Below are 12,267 nucleotides of genomic sequence, written 5' to 3' on the forward strand. Positions count from 1 at the left end.
ATCCCCATCCCGCCATTTTGTGGCCTGAGGGAACTGCTTTGCCCACCCTTGGGGCCTGGCTGCTGGTGAGTGCTGGAAGCTGACTGGCTGAGGGAAGCTGGGGTGTCCCACCATGGGTTCTGATTGGATGGGTGTTGCTTTGGGTCATCTCTGATTGGCTGGTGAAGAGGGCCTCCATCTTGCCCTGCTGCTCTTCCTCACAGGCTGAAGTAGTGCCTCAAGATGGCGGCTGTAGGGTGGTTTGCATGCAGGAGCTGGGTTGTCTGAGAAAGGGCTGCAGGAAGGATGGAAGAAGGCCTTGCCTCTCAGCTCTGAGCCCAGGGAAGCTGCTGTGATGTGCTTGGAGTTGGGAAATGGCCTCACTGAGCTGGGGGAAGGAAGGAAGGAAGGCTTCTTTGAGCCAGCCAGTGTTGCTTTGGTATGTCCTTTGAGTGTGAGGAAAATGTTTGCTGAGTCTGGGGTGGGAGGAAAGAGGATGCACTGCAATTATTGTTTGAAAGAAAAAATTACTATTCTAATAATGAAAAGGAATATGCCCAATAGTCACACTATGTCCTATCCACAGCTAGCCAGCTCCTAGGTATCTGTCAGCATAATGCTCAGCATGCCTCAGTGATGTTTCACTTTCTGCATGCTTGCTGCAGGATTCATTGCATTGAGTAATTATCCCTGAAAGGCCATGCCTAAGAATCCAGTGATTATATAGAAGCTGCCCTGGAGCACAGGGAGTGTCCTATGGGTGCAGCGGTAGAATCTGTACAGGGTTGCATAAGTGTGAGAGATGACAATCCAACATCATGTTACCTGAATGCTCTTCCTTGTAAGACATTCATTCCTTTATATTCTTGATTACCTTCCAGGAAGGTGATTTCTTCTTGTCCCCAAATTCCCAAGTATCATTTCATTATCTTTTTTGGCCAAACGTGACTGAATGGACACCCTTAGAAAGTTTTATTTCTTGTGTTTTGGCACAAAAGGAAGGTTTCCTCTTAAGAGGACTGGGCAGGCTTTGAAAGGTTTAAGAGATAGCTCCGTGTCTGCCTGCTAATCCCTCTCAGGCATGCTGTTTCTTCCACATGTGCTGTTCAGGATCTCTCAGCAGTATCATAACTTAAACATTCACTATGATAATCAAGGCTGAGGTCTCACACTGTTAGCCAATCTTTGTGTGGTATGAAGTAGTTGTATGTTATAGTATTGTTGACAGTTCCTGTGTATGTTTACAGTTTGCAAAGCTCTTTGGGTTAACAGCAGCCATAAAAAAGCAAAACATTATGTCTGCCTTTTTTTTCCCCTGTGTTCTTGGGATAGGCACGCTTTTAGAAGGGATACACTGAACTTCACAGGTATTTGTAGCTATATGCTATGTTCTTGAAAGAACAGTAGTCACTGCTGCAGTTCAGGGGGCCTGGTTTTGCCCTCACTGGTGCAAAAGCATCTCTCTGCTAGCAGAGGTTGAAAGCAGACATGAATGTCACTAGCTGGCAACAAACAAAACAAAAAAGGCAAGTTCTACCCCAAACACTTGTGTGTGTTTCTCCTGCAGTGGATGCCTTAATAGTGCTTTCCATGTGAACCAACTGTGAGTGACATCTTTACGCTAGCTGTAAAACAGCTTGGAAATACTGGATGAGTTTGTATTTAGCTACACTGAAGTGGTCTCAGAAATCCAATGGAAAATTGGTGTGTACTTCTAATGCCAGATACAATGGGGCATAACTATACTGCCTATGTTAAGTGTTGAAATTAGGAGGATGGTGTACCCATAGGTGAGATGGAAGTTCCTCTAGCAGGCAGTTCAGAGCATCCAGTTAGGTCCTGCTGTTTGGAAATATCTTCTGAAGGTGCCTTTTTCCTTCTGCTGAATGTACAGGATCTGGCCTCCTAACTCAGACTGTTGTTAGGTGCTGCAAAGCCCCCACATGCTGGCAGTCAGTGTGGGTCCTGAAGAAAGCTGGCCTGGTTTTCTGTCACTGCATTGCTGGCAGCTTTGCAATCATGGTGAAATACAGAAATGCTGAAAGTGTGATTGTTGGCAAATAGAGCAGAATAAATCCTCAAGGACCTCACAGCTGAAGATTCGTGGATGCAGAAGAGCATGAAGGGCAGTGGCCCAAGGGAGTAAGCAGGCATCACAGGCTTGGAGGGAATGCCCTTAGCACATAATGGGTTATCTGATTACAAAGCCACTCAGATATTGATTTTTACAGCTTTTTGCTTTATTCTTAATTTGAAATTCTTTTCAGTTCCCTAACAAGAACAGGAGCAGACTAATTTAAAGCAATCTCTCACTTTGGAGAGAAGTTCCTCTATGTGCTAATCTTGGGCTAGTCACGGTTGCCAGGATCTTGTCTTTTATTGCTTAGTTTTCCTTTCTTGTAATTAATATTTGCGATTGCTAGGCATGGGAGGAAAGTTAGGCAGGAAGTTGAGAACAATTGAATAGGTATTCTAAAGTGAATAGAATGAATAAAATTTTGTACTACTAATGCGAAGTGAATAGGGTTGGTAAGCTGGGTTTTCTGTTTCTTATGTTCTTCATTCAACAACACTTTGCTGATTCTTTGTACTTGGAGGAGTTAGACACAATCATTTGTTCCAAAAATGTTCTCATGTTTCAGTGAATTCCAGAGGAAGAGGAAAGGTATGAATGAGTCAACTTCACTTTGTCTAGCAGGAGACTCCTTGGTCTGTAGTTTGTAGTATATCCAAAATGCAGTTTACTTTCCCATTTTGCTTTCTGTGGGTCTTTCAAGACATGGAGCAGAACTGGATGGTTTACACAGTGACTAATAAAACATTGTCCTTTTAACCTTTTGCTCAAGTCTCCCTGGCTTCTTAGGCATATGGCAAATTTTACCGAATTTGCAAAACTGCTACTAGAAGGCACTTGATGGCACAGTACTATGATGACTTCAGCAGAATCTCCACAGTATAATTTATTATATGATTGTTCCGTTCTTATAGTGCTCTTAGGGCACTTAGGGCAAGAGCTGTTTGCAGTGAACAGCAGGTAACAGATGAAGGTGCCCAGGCATTAGTCATATGGATATTAGTTTACTCCCTATTAGACATGAAAATGGTCCTCTTAGCGTTCACTGCTTTTGAAGTGAGACAAAGAAGAAACAAATAACTATTTCAGCATAGGCTGCAGAGAATGTTTAGATTTGGAGTGAGTTTTAACTAGACGTCCTGTAGAAGGACAGAGGAGATGTACAGAGGAACTGGAATGGAAGGTATTGACTAATAGCCTCAGTCTTGGAAAAAACTCCTGTCCTTTTACATCCTGTCAGCTGTGCCCTGTCCATCTGATAAGCCCAGTTCCTAGAATGCTGCAACTTTATTTCCTGCTACCATCGAATGAAAGATAAGCTGGGAGGACATGTGAGACATTAGCCAGATACGTGTCTACACCACTATTCAACAGCCAATATAAAACTGGGTCACTAGGTGTCTTTGTTAGGCTTATCTGAAGACATGGCCAGGTTTGCAATGTCCCACATGTCCAGAGGCTGCTTGTACATAAGTTAGACCATTCCTGAATGTGGTTCCACAGCTGAGCATAACAGAAGTAGATTGGATGGGCTACTGATGCTTTCCAAATTTAACTACCAAACATGCCAATCTAAACTGGGTCTTAAGATAATTCTTCCTTCATAGTAGACAGTTCAGGTTACTAGCAAATCTCCATCATTTGCACACAAGGAAAATACCTGTAAGATGTTACAAATTTAGAAAGATTTGAGAATATTTCTTCTGTCTTTATTTTAAATTAGGCAGTTACATTTTTACATTTTGTGACAGAGGACTGATGCCATCCATAGAGATAAACTGTCCCTAGAAACATGCTCAAATTCATCATATCATATTATAGTAGATCTTCTTCAGCTTTGTAGGCAGAAAGAAATACCAGTAAGCCTGTCTATTTAGTTGTTTAACTTCTATTACATAAGGATCTGAGGCCCTCAGAACTTTCACTCTGTATGGCATTGCGAGGAATTTAGGCATACAAAGTTTTAGGTGCTTTCAAAGAGTCAAACAGGCTAAATAAGGAGTTGAATTTGTATATTGAAGCTTATTATGTTAACCATTTGTCTTTCCTGTTGTGTATCATTTCAGACCTTAATGGTATGGTCCCCACACCAACACTTTTGACATCTCAGAAATGACCCAAAGCACAAGGGTGTCAGTCATTAATTCTTTCCAGAGTTGATCAATGCAGTGATGATCAAAAAAAAAAAAAAAGAAAAAGAAAAAAAGGAAATAACAATATGCAAGAACAGAACATGGGAAGTTGGGACAGGAAGTGAAGAATGCAATCATGCAAGCCTGTTTAGGAAGCCAGAAATTGATTTCTTTAGCTATTATTATGGGTTTTTTCTAGCTTTATTTTCAGAGAATTTGCAATAGAGAACCAAAATAATCTCAGAGATAATGGCAAAAAGCCTGCTATCATGTAGCCACATCAGACCCGTCAACAAAATTTTCTTATTCTCTCCCCGCCCCCCCTCTCTCCCCCACCCTTCAGGACTGTACAAGCACTCACAGGCAGAGTGGAGTTTATATGACTCATGGACATATTCTCTGCCTTTTCACATTCCTTTCCTCCCATGCTACCCAGTACCTAGGCTGGAGTCTTCATGCAATCTTAATACCAAAAAATTAAAACCATTTTTGTATCATATTCAGCATCCTCAGGCTCCAACTCACAGAATTAAAATGAAAATCTCAGTCAGATAAATTTTGGGATTTATCCATAATCCCTAATGGATGTTTGCATGTATCACCATGATAACAGGATTCAGTAGTTTGATGAAAATATGTGTAATTTATAATAAAGTCAAGCTAGATTTATACTAGTAGCATGGGTGTGGCATTAATAGACAACAAGCACCAAAGGCAAGGAAATACAAAGTTATTTATTTGTAAAAATAAATAAATAAATAACACTGGGTGTAAATTCTACACCCATGTGTTCAAGCTGAAGACAGTTCATACTATAATGTTGTCCTGGTTTCAGCTGGGATAGAGTTAACCATCTTCCTAGTAGCTGGTACAGTGCTATGTTTTGAGTTCAGAGCGAAGAATGTTGATAACACTGATGTTTTCAGTTGTTGCTCAGTACTGTTTAGACTAATGTCAAGGATTTTTCAGCTTCTCATGCCCAGCCAGTGAGAAAGCTGGAGGGGCACAAGAAGTTGGCACAGGACACAGCCAGGGCACCTGACCCAAACTGGCCAACGGTGTATTCCATACCATGTGACGTCCCATCCAGTATAGGAACGGGGAAGTGGGGGGGCAGGGATTCGCCGCTCGGGGACTGGCTGGGTGTCAGTCGGCGGGTGGTGAGCAATTGCACTGCGCATCAGTTGTACATTCCAATCCTTTCATTATTGCTGTTGTCATTTTATTGGTGTTATCATTATCATTATTAGTTTCTTCTTTTCTGTTCTATTAAACCGTTCTTATCTCAACCCACGGGTTTTGCTTCTTTTCCCGATTTTCTCCCCCATCCCACTGGGTGAGGGGGAGTGAGTGAGCGGCTGCGTGGTGTTTAGTTGCTGGCTGGGGTTAAACCACGACAAATGTAGACAAATATTTTTCAACAAGACCCTTGTTTACTAAAATATGTCGGGTGCATTACTTGTCTTTCTGAAGTCCATGAAACAACTCCTATGTTTAAAATAAAGCAGATTCTTTACCACTTTGCTGACTTGGATCTTATCAGAGTGGGCAATAATTAACATTTTATATATGAGTATCTAAGTGAGCTGTTGAAGAAAGTCTAAAAGGAAGCATCATGCTACCATATCTGACAGCCCTTTGTTGACTGTGGCACTGTATCAGCTGCTACCAGGGGGAACCAGTTTCCTGTCTTTGGGTTTGTAGTTGCCTGTCATTTAAAAATAGAGCAATTTGGAAAAAGCAAATATACCATAGCTTTCCACTAGATTTGATTACCAATAGCTGAATTGTAATGCTGTGCTATTAGAAAAGTGTAGTTATTTTTTCAGGGAAGGTTTGTGCATCCATGTGCCTCATCCTTTCAGTTGCATTCTGCCTCACACCCCATATGTATTCAGCTTCAGCAACTGGTTACAAATGGATTGTTTCTAAGTGCAGTTCAGCAAAATTCTGTGAATAAGCCCAAGGCTTTGTGCTGTTTTGTTTAGGTGGACCTGTTTTTCTCTTTTCAGTTCCAGAATGTGGATTTGTGGCTCTGAAGATAACAGTAGCATATTCCATAGGCCCTGAGGAAAGTGAATTGCTTGGTGGTTCTTGAATGCAGAAGAAAACTTTTGGTGAAGGCTGTGTGTTGACATATATAACATCTTCAGGCTTTGGCTGAGGTTGGTGCCTTATGACAGCATATATTGTACAATCATTCAGTTCCCCTTCTGGCATTCTACTTGCTTTGTTTCTTCCATCCTTCTGAGAAACCACGAAGAATGAGAAGTTTAAAAGAAATTCAGAGGTTTTTGCTTCTGCATATTAGTCTTAGTTCATCTACAACCTCAAATATTTTCTCCTTGTATCATGAAACTGGGGAAGAGTGGAGGGGATGCATGGGAAAAGGATATGTGCTCAGAGAAGTTTAGAAAACTTCTCTTGCACAACACTCCACTTCCTAAGATTTAAGGGACTGGGTAGAAGGGTGCAGCAATAGTTACCACACTAAATATTTAGGGTGATTACAACTAGCAAAATTTTTCTTTGATGAGAAACTTTGGTAGTGTTACTGAAGATTCAAGGCCAGCTAATTATCAAAATTATATATTTGTTATTACATTTCTTTTTCTGAGTACTATAAACAAAAATATGCAGAAAGGCTATGACTTAACTCAAATAACCACGTTAGGTTATGTCTGCTTTGCAACAAGATGTCAGACAATCAACAAATACAGACAGCTAGCTTTAGTCAGCTAGCTTGAGTGGATGCTATGCATCCATTGTAAGATGCATGGTACTGCATGCTTTATAATCCCCATGAATGGTGAACACAGAGCCAGTGCCTCTGCATGACAGAGATCAAAGCACCAGGAGTGTGGGATTTCTGATGATGTCTTACCTGCAGTGCTGCTTGTCTGAAAGAAGGATGTCTGCCAAAGTCCATCCGTTTTCCTGCCGTGAAGGACAGAATCTCCTTTGAGTGTAAAACTACACCTTACCTTTTCATTTTAAAAATTATTACCCCCACTATCCCTTCCCTGCGATTTAATTCACATCTTGCATTTCCCTCTCAGCTCAGTCTCATTGCCTCCCTGGACAATCATTGCTATGAACCTTCCTTACATTCAGGGTGCTGGGACAACAAGCTGTAGGGGCAGGAAAACTAGACAAGAGGATTAGGGAGCTTTACCTGCCCTTTTCCTTCTGATGTAAGTGGTGAGGAGGAGTAAAACAGTAGCAATCAGAGCAGTTGTAGGCAGGAAGGAACTCAGCACCATGAGAGCATAGAGAGTCCTGCAGGGAAAAGCACGGTATCTCCATTACTATTTACAGCACCAGAGGTGACTAGGTTAATTTGGGAGTGGATTTTGTGTGTTTGAAAATGGATTATCGTTCCAGGATAAAAATTCAGCATGCAAATATTACTCCTGCTGTCTCAAAACAAGCGTGGTTCCGTGAGGTCAGTACTGATCTACAGCCACAGAGGATCCATCCCAGCTGTATTTTCTTTGGCGCTTGGCAAGCCTGGGGAATACTCAGGAGCTTGAATTCTCTTCCTGCAGTCATTTGCAGTGCTACCAGAGTTCAAAGGCATCCCTCATCAGGATGCAGTAGCCCCTCTCATGGTCTGTCTTTGATCAGGATCATTAAGTGGGTCACCTTTGGTCAGGCCTGGTAATAACTCTCCTGACATGCTACGTTGTTTAGCTGGGATTGGTCTTAGGCTGGTCTGCTTGTACAAAAGGCAGAGTCATTGTAGCATTGCATGGCCCATGTAGTTGTCCCTTTTTTAACCAGATAGAAAGTAAGAACACGGTCAAACCGAACATCTTCAGTAGAAGCCTCACCTAGTGCTCCTGAAACTGATAGGAACCTTCTACAGCTTTTCATGGGACTTGGGGAGGTTGGACGAAACTCTGTAGGGGAGAAGGGGGAATCCTCCTTGTGTGTGTATGTGTGTGTGTGCACATGCTTCAGTTGTTTGTCATACCACTCTTCAAATGCTGCAGTGTATCCAGAATGCTCTACTAAGAGTTTGGGAGTCTTTGTTTTTTACCTGTGATCCTTACTGCTGTCATCTGTGGAGTTGGCAACATCCCCCTCCTTAGTGGGAAATGAAATGGTGTCCAAATCTGCATCCCAATTCCAATTTTCCCCTTGGGAAAAAAACGAAGAGCAGGTGATTTTCCCACGTCAGTCCGTCCCTGGTGACTTTTTCTTGTGCTAAAAAATCCTGCTTTGCAGGTTTGTAGAATGGTCCAGAGTTACTGCTTGCTTGTTCGCTATGAAATTGTGAAGTTACACAAGAAAATTAATCCTGTGCTCTCTACCAGTAAAAGAAGGTTAGTTAATGCAGCTGAATCACAGGAATGGGATCAATCAGTTCCTCAGGTAAGAGCTGGAAGTTTTGTTTGGGTTGTTGGATAGTACCTGTTATCAGTGTATCTAAATGAAAATACCAAGTGTAAGCCCAGCCAGAGAGCTAGTAGTAAGTAGCTAGTAGGGCAAGAACAGACATACTGTGATCACAGCTTTCTTCCGTTTGGGTTGTGGTCCTCTGGTGTTTTTTTCATTCTTGCAAAATCTTTGATACTTGATTGCATGATGCCTTGGAAAACCTACTTATTCAATGATTATATCATGTGCAGAGGTACAAATGAGATTTGGTTTCTGCTTTCCTTACAAGTTTGGGTCCTGTGACAGATCAAACAGAAAGGACAGTTCCTGCAGGAGGCAAGTTTTGTAGAAGGTATAGGTCAGCCATGCAAATTCATACCGTTTTAGAGAACGATATGAAAACTGAATTGCTTATTTGAATGCTGTTAGAAAGGAAGCATCTTAGAAAAGCAATGCGCCATGTGATTCCCGTACACATTTTTCAGTCATGTCAGAAAAATCAAAGAATAGCTTCCACTAAGCAGCTTCTGTTTTTCTGCTTCCCATGCTGGCTAAAAGCAGAAAAGGAAGTCAAATATTAAAACAAATACAGAAGTTTACTAATGAGCAGTGGCAAAGAGATGAACTCAGGTAGAAATTCAGGCAAAGATTCAGATTGCTTGGAGTCTGTTTCATCTGCTGGTGTAAATGTAAAATTGCATTAGTCAATGAAGCCAAGCCAGACTCCCCCCACCAGTTGGCTGCAATTTGTTTATACCATTAGTATGTATCAAAAATCTGTTTAAAAAGAAGAAATTCAGGAATTATCTGTGTCTCAGGAAATTTCCAGGCTCAGAAGAGAGTTCTTTAACATTGACCTGTAATCTTTCTTGTCAAGTGGTAAGAAATTGCTGACTTTTAGAAGATCATTAATTCTTTGATTAACTCACCCAAAACTTCCAGCATGAGCCTATTTCAGTAGTTTGTTTCTCCCCTGGAAATGGCTCTCAAGATGATATTCTCCTGAGTCATTAAGTTGGAGCTTTTTCTGCCACACTCTAATCATTTTCCATGAGAAGTCATTCATCATTTCAGTCCTTCCTACTTTAACAATACTTAGATCAGAGTTACCTCTGATAATAGGTTGACATCTAATTCAGGACACCATTTTGCACCAAATAAAATGTTGAAGTTTCCTGATGTTGGCTATCACAGAATAGGAGCAATGGAGGGACAGGGAGTTCCCTTTTTTTGCAAACAGCCTTACAAGTGCTAAAGAAAATAGGATGGTGATTCATTAGAGGGAGAAGACAGGAAAAATCAGTCCCCATTGTGGTGTACATCTCACCCAACAAAGGAGCAGAGCTAATATCAGCACAAAGAGAACTTGCAGAAGACAAGGAAATAACCAGCCCCAGTCTGAGGAGGGTGATCACTGGAGATGAAGTTGGGGTGGCAAATGGGAAATTTGGATTACTGCTGCCCTTCCTGAACGTGAGCTGTATCAGGTTCCAGGACTGTTATTGCTGTCAAATTCCCCAGGTGTGGGGACATGGAGCCACCTCAGCATATTTCTTATGCCTCATACATATGTTCAAGTTTAAGATGGTGTTGCTCCATCTCATGAGTCTTCTACATGCATTATCAAAGCTTTTCTGTGTGAAAGGTTTCTGTGGCTGTAACACTTTTAACAGAATGGAAAATTTTGTGCAAAAGCAAGTATTGTTTTTTAGTTTCCATCAACTTACTTGAAATATTTCTGTCCCAAACCCAATTGGTTTTGATTAATACAATCCTACAAAATCGTATTCATTGTTTTTGATGGTAATCCATAAAATATTGATTATTTTCTTTTTTTTTTCCTTTGAAACTTTTTTATTTCATATGGCAAAAATAATTTCCTGGCCACTTCTGCCTCTAGATACATACAGGTACATATTGTGGTTCTATATTGAACTATATTATATAGTTTTAGCCTGTCCTTGATAACCTCTAGTGGGATCTCTATGTCTAGGTACACCATCTTTTGCTGTGAAACAAAAATGGAAATGACACATCATTCTTGATTTATTTTGGCTGTCTCCCGCCTGGCACACTGTTGACCTCATAGCTCACCTTCAAGTGAAACCACCATCTGTATTCTTTGCATCAGAATATTCTCCAGATCCCCCCCCACCCTCCACCGATATGTGCCAGAATTCCCTCTTCAAACTGCTGTCATGACCAAAGTCTATCAGGTCAACTGAATGATGCAGTGCACGGTTAAGGTTAATCCTTTCTTTTAAAGGGCAACTCACAGCTCCTTGCACCAAAATTTCTTTTCACGTGAATTCTTGTGCATGTCATATGAGCAGTTAGGACTCTCCCTCTGTATGCAGAAACACTTATGTGTTTTCTCCTGCCATGCATGATTCTTCCAAAGAAAGAAAAAAATGATGCTACAACTAGTCACAGCTTAGTATGCCATTTTTTCTTACATTATACCACTGGGATTCTCATGCTGGGCCTCTGAGAAGAGTAATTCAACTCTGCAGGTTTGCCTAAATAAACATCCATGCTTAGCCTTAGTGCCACTACCCTTTTTCCATTTTTATTCCTATTGTTCCTCTCTGTGGACTCAGTATTTATTTGCAGTAAGAAAGCAAACAGCAGCTAGCCTGTCTATGACAATACCTGATCCATGATGTATCAAGAGAGAGCAATAAACCTAGACTTTCCTCCCCATATGCTAGGTGATTTCAGTCAGAACTTTGCAATAATGAGAGAGAAGTCTCAGAAGGGCAAAGATTGCCAGATGTCCCACCATGAAGTTCAGTTTCTGGACAAAATACAGAACTACTGTAAGCAAAAATGAGAACCCAAAAGCTTGTATAATTAAAATAAGGAAATTTCGGGCTGAACATTTCCTCCCCTCATTGACTTCTGGGAATCTCATTCTGTGCCTGACTATAGATGGCCTGAATAAAAAGTGCTCAAGCCAGTAACAGTGTGCAATGCATGCAACAGCACAGAGAGCATCCTGTTCCTAGGGGAAATGAAGAGTCTCTAAGCCTTACCTGGTAGTGCCAGCAAGAGCAGCAGGGCTGGAAAACCCCCCATCCTGAAGTAGAAAGTGTTTTAGGGCATAGCAGAAAAAAATGTATCCCAGAGCTGCTTTATCACTGAGAAATTCTCTGTTGCAGAGGAAGCTAACTTGCTCTGTCACTTGCAGTCGTCTGCTGCCTAGAGCAATGATGCCAGTCTGGAATTGCTGAGAATATCTTTTAACCACAATCTTAATATTGCTTCTTGGGTGGGAAGGCTGCACAATGTTTACTGGCTGCTTCTTCGCTTTAAATATATTGTTGTCTAGATAGCCCTATTTAGCAATCAGGCTGTGCAGCTGGAAAAGAAATAGGCATTTTTGGTCTCTAGTGCTACCTTGATATATTACAGAGCAGCTTTCAGTTGGATGTGTTCATCCTTACTGCTGCTTTGCACTTACATGCAAGTTTGATATCCCTATTTCCCAAAGCCTTTGTATAGTGGTGGAGAACCACCACTGTGCCATCACAGAGGCAGTGGATGGCCCTGCCTGAGGTCTGTCAATAGGTTGCAGCTGGAACTAGGACCCAGATCTACTGGTTAGAGCTGCAGTTCCCTTGTTTTGTAGCTCATCTAGCTGGACATCACAGTACTGTCCGGGAATACTGAAGCTAGGTTTGTGTTAGTACAGCTGCA

The 12,267-nt window shown here is 41.4% G+C and overlaps 1 protein-coding gene across 1 annotated transcript; it reads right to left on the minus strand.

The window, feature by feature from the left end:
* Positions 1-1,517: 1,517 nt before the first annotated feature.
* On the minus strand, positions 1,518-11,673 carry LOC128154566 (uncharacterized). The gene is given in 6 exon segments (XM_052815393.1): positions 1,518-5,010; positions 5,594-6,432; positions 7,070-7,122; positions 7,361-7,464; positions 8,228-8,327; positions 11,604-11,673. Coding segments are annotated over 5 exon segments (663 nt in total). The 3' UTR covers positions 1,518-5,010; positions 5,594-6,096.
* Positions 11,674-12,267: the final 594 nt, after the last annotated feature.

Source organism: Harpia harpyja, chromosome 19, assembly GCF_026419915.1.
Source record: "Harpia harpyja isolate bHarHar1 chromosome 19, bHarHar1 primary haplotype, whole genome shotgun sequence".
Lineage (NCBI taxonomy): Eukaryota > Metazoa > Chordata > Aves > Accipitriformes > Accipitridae > Harpia > Harpia harpyja.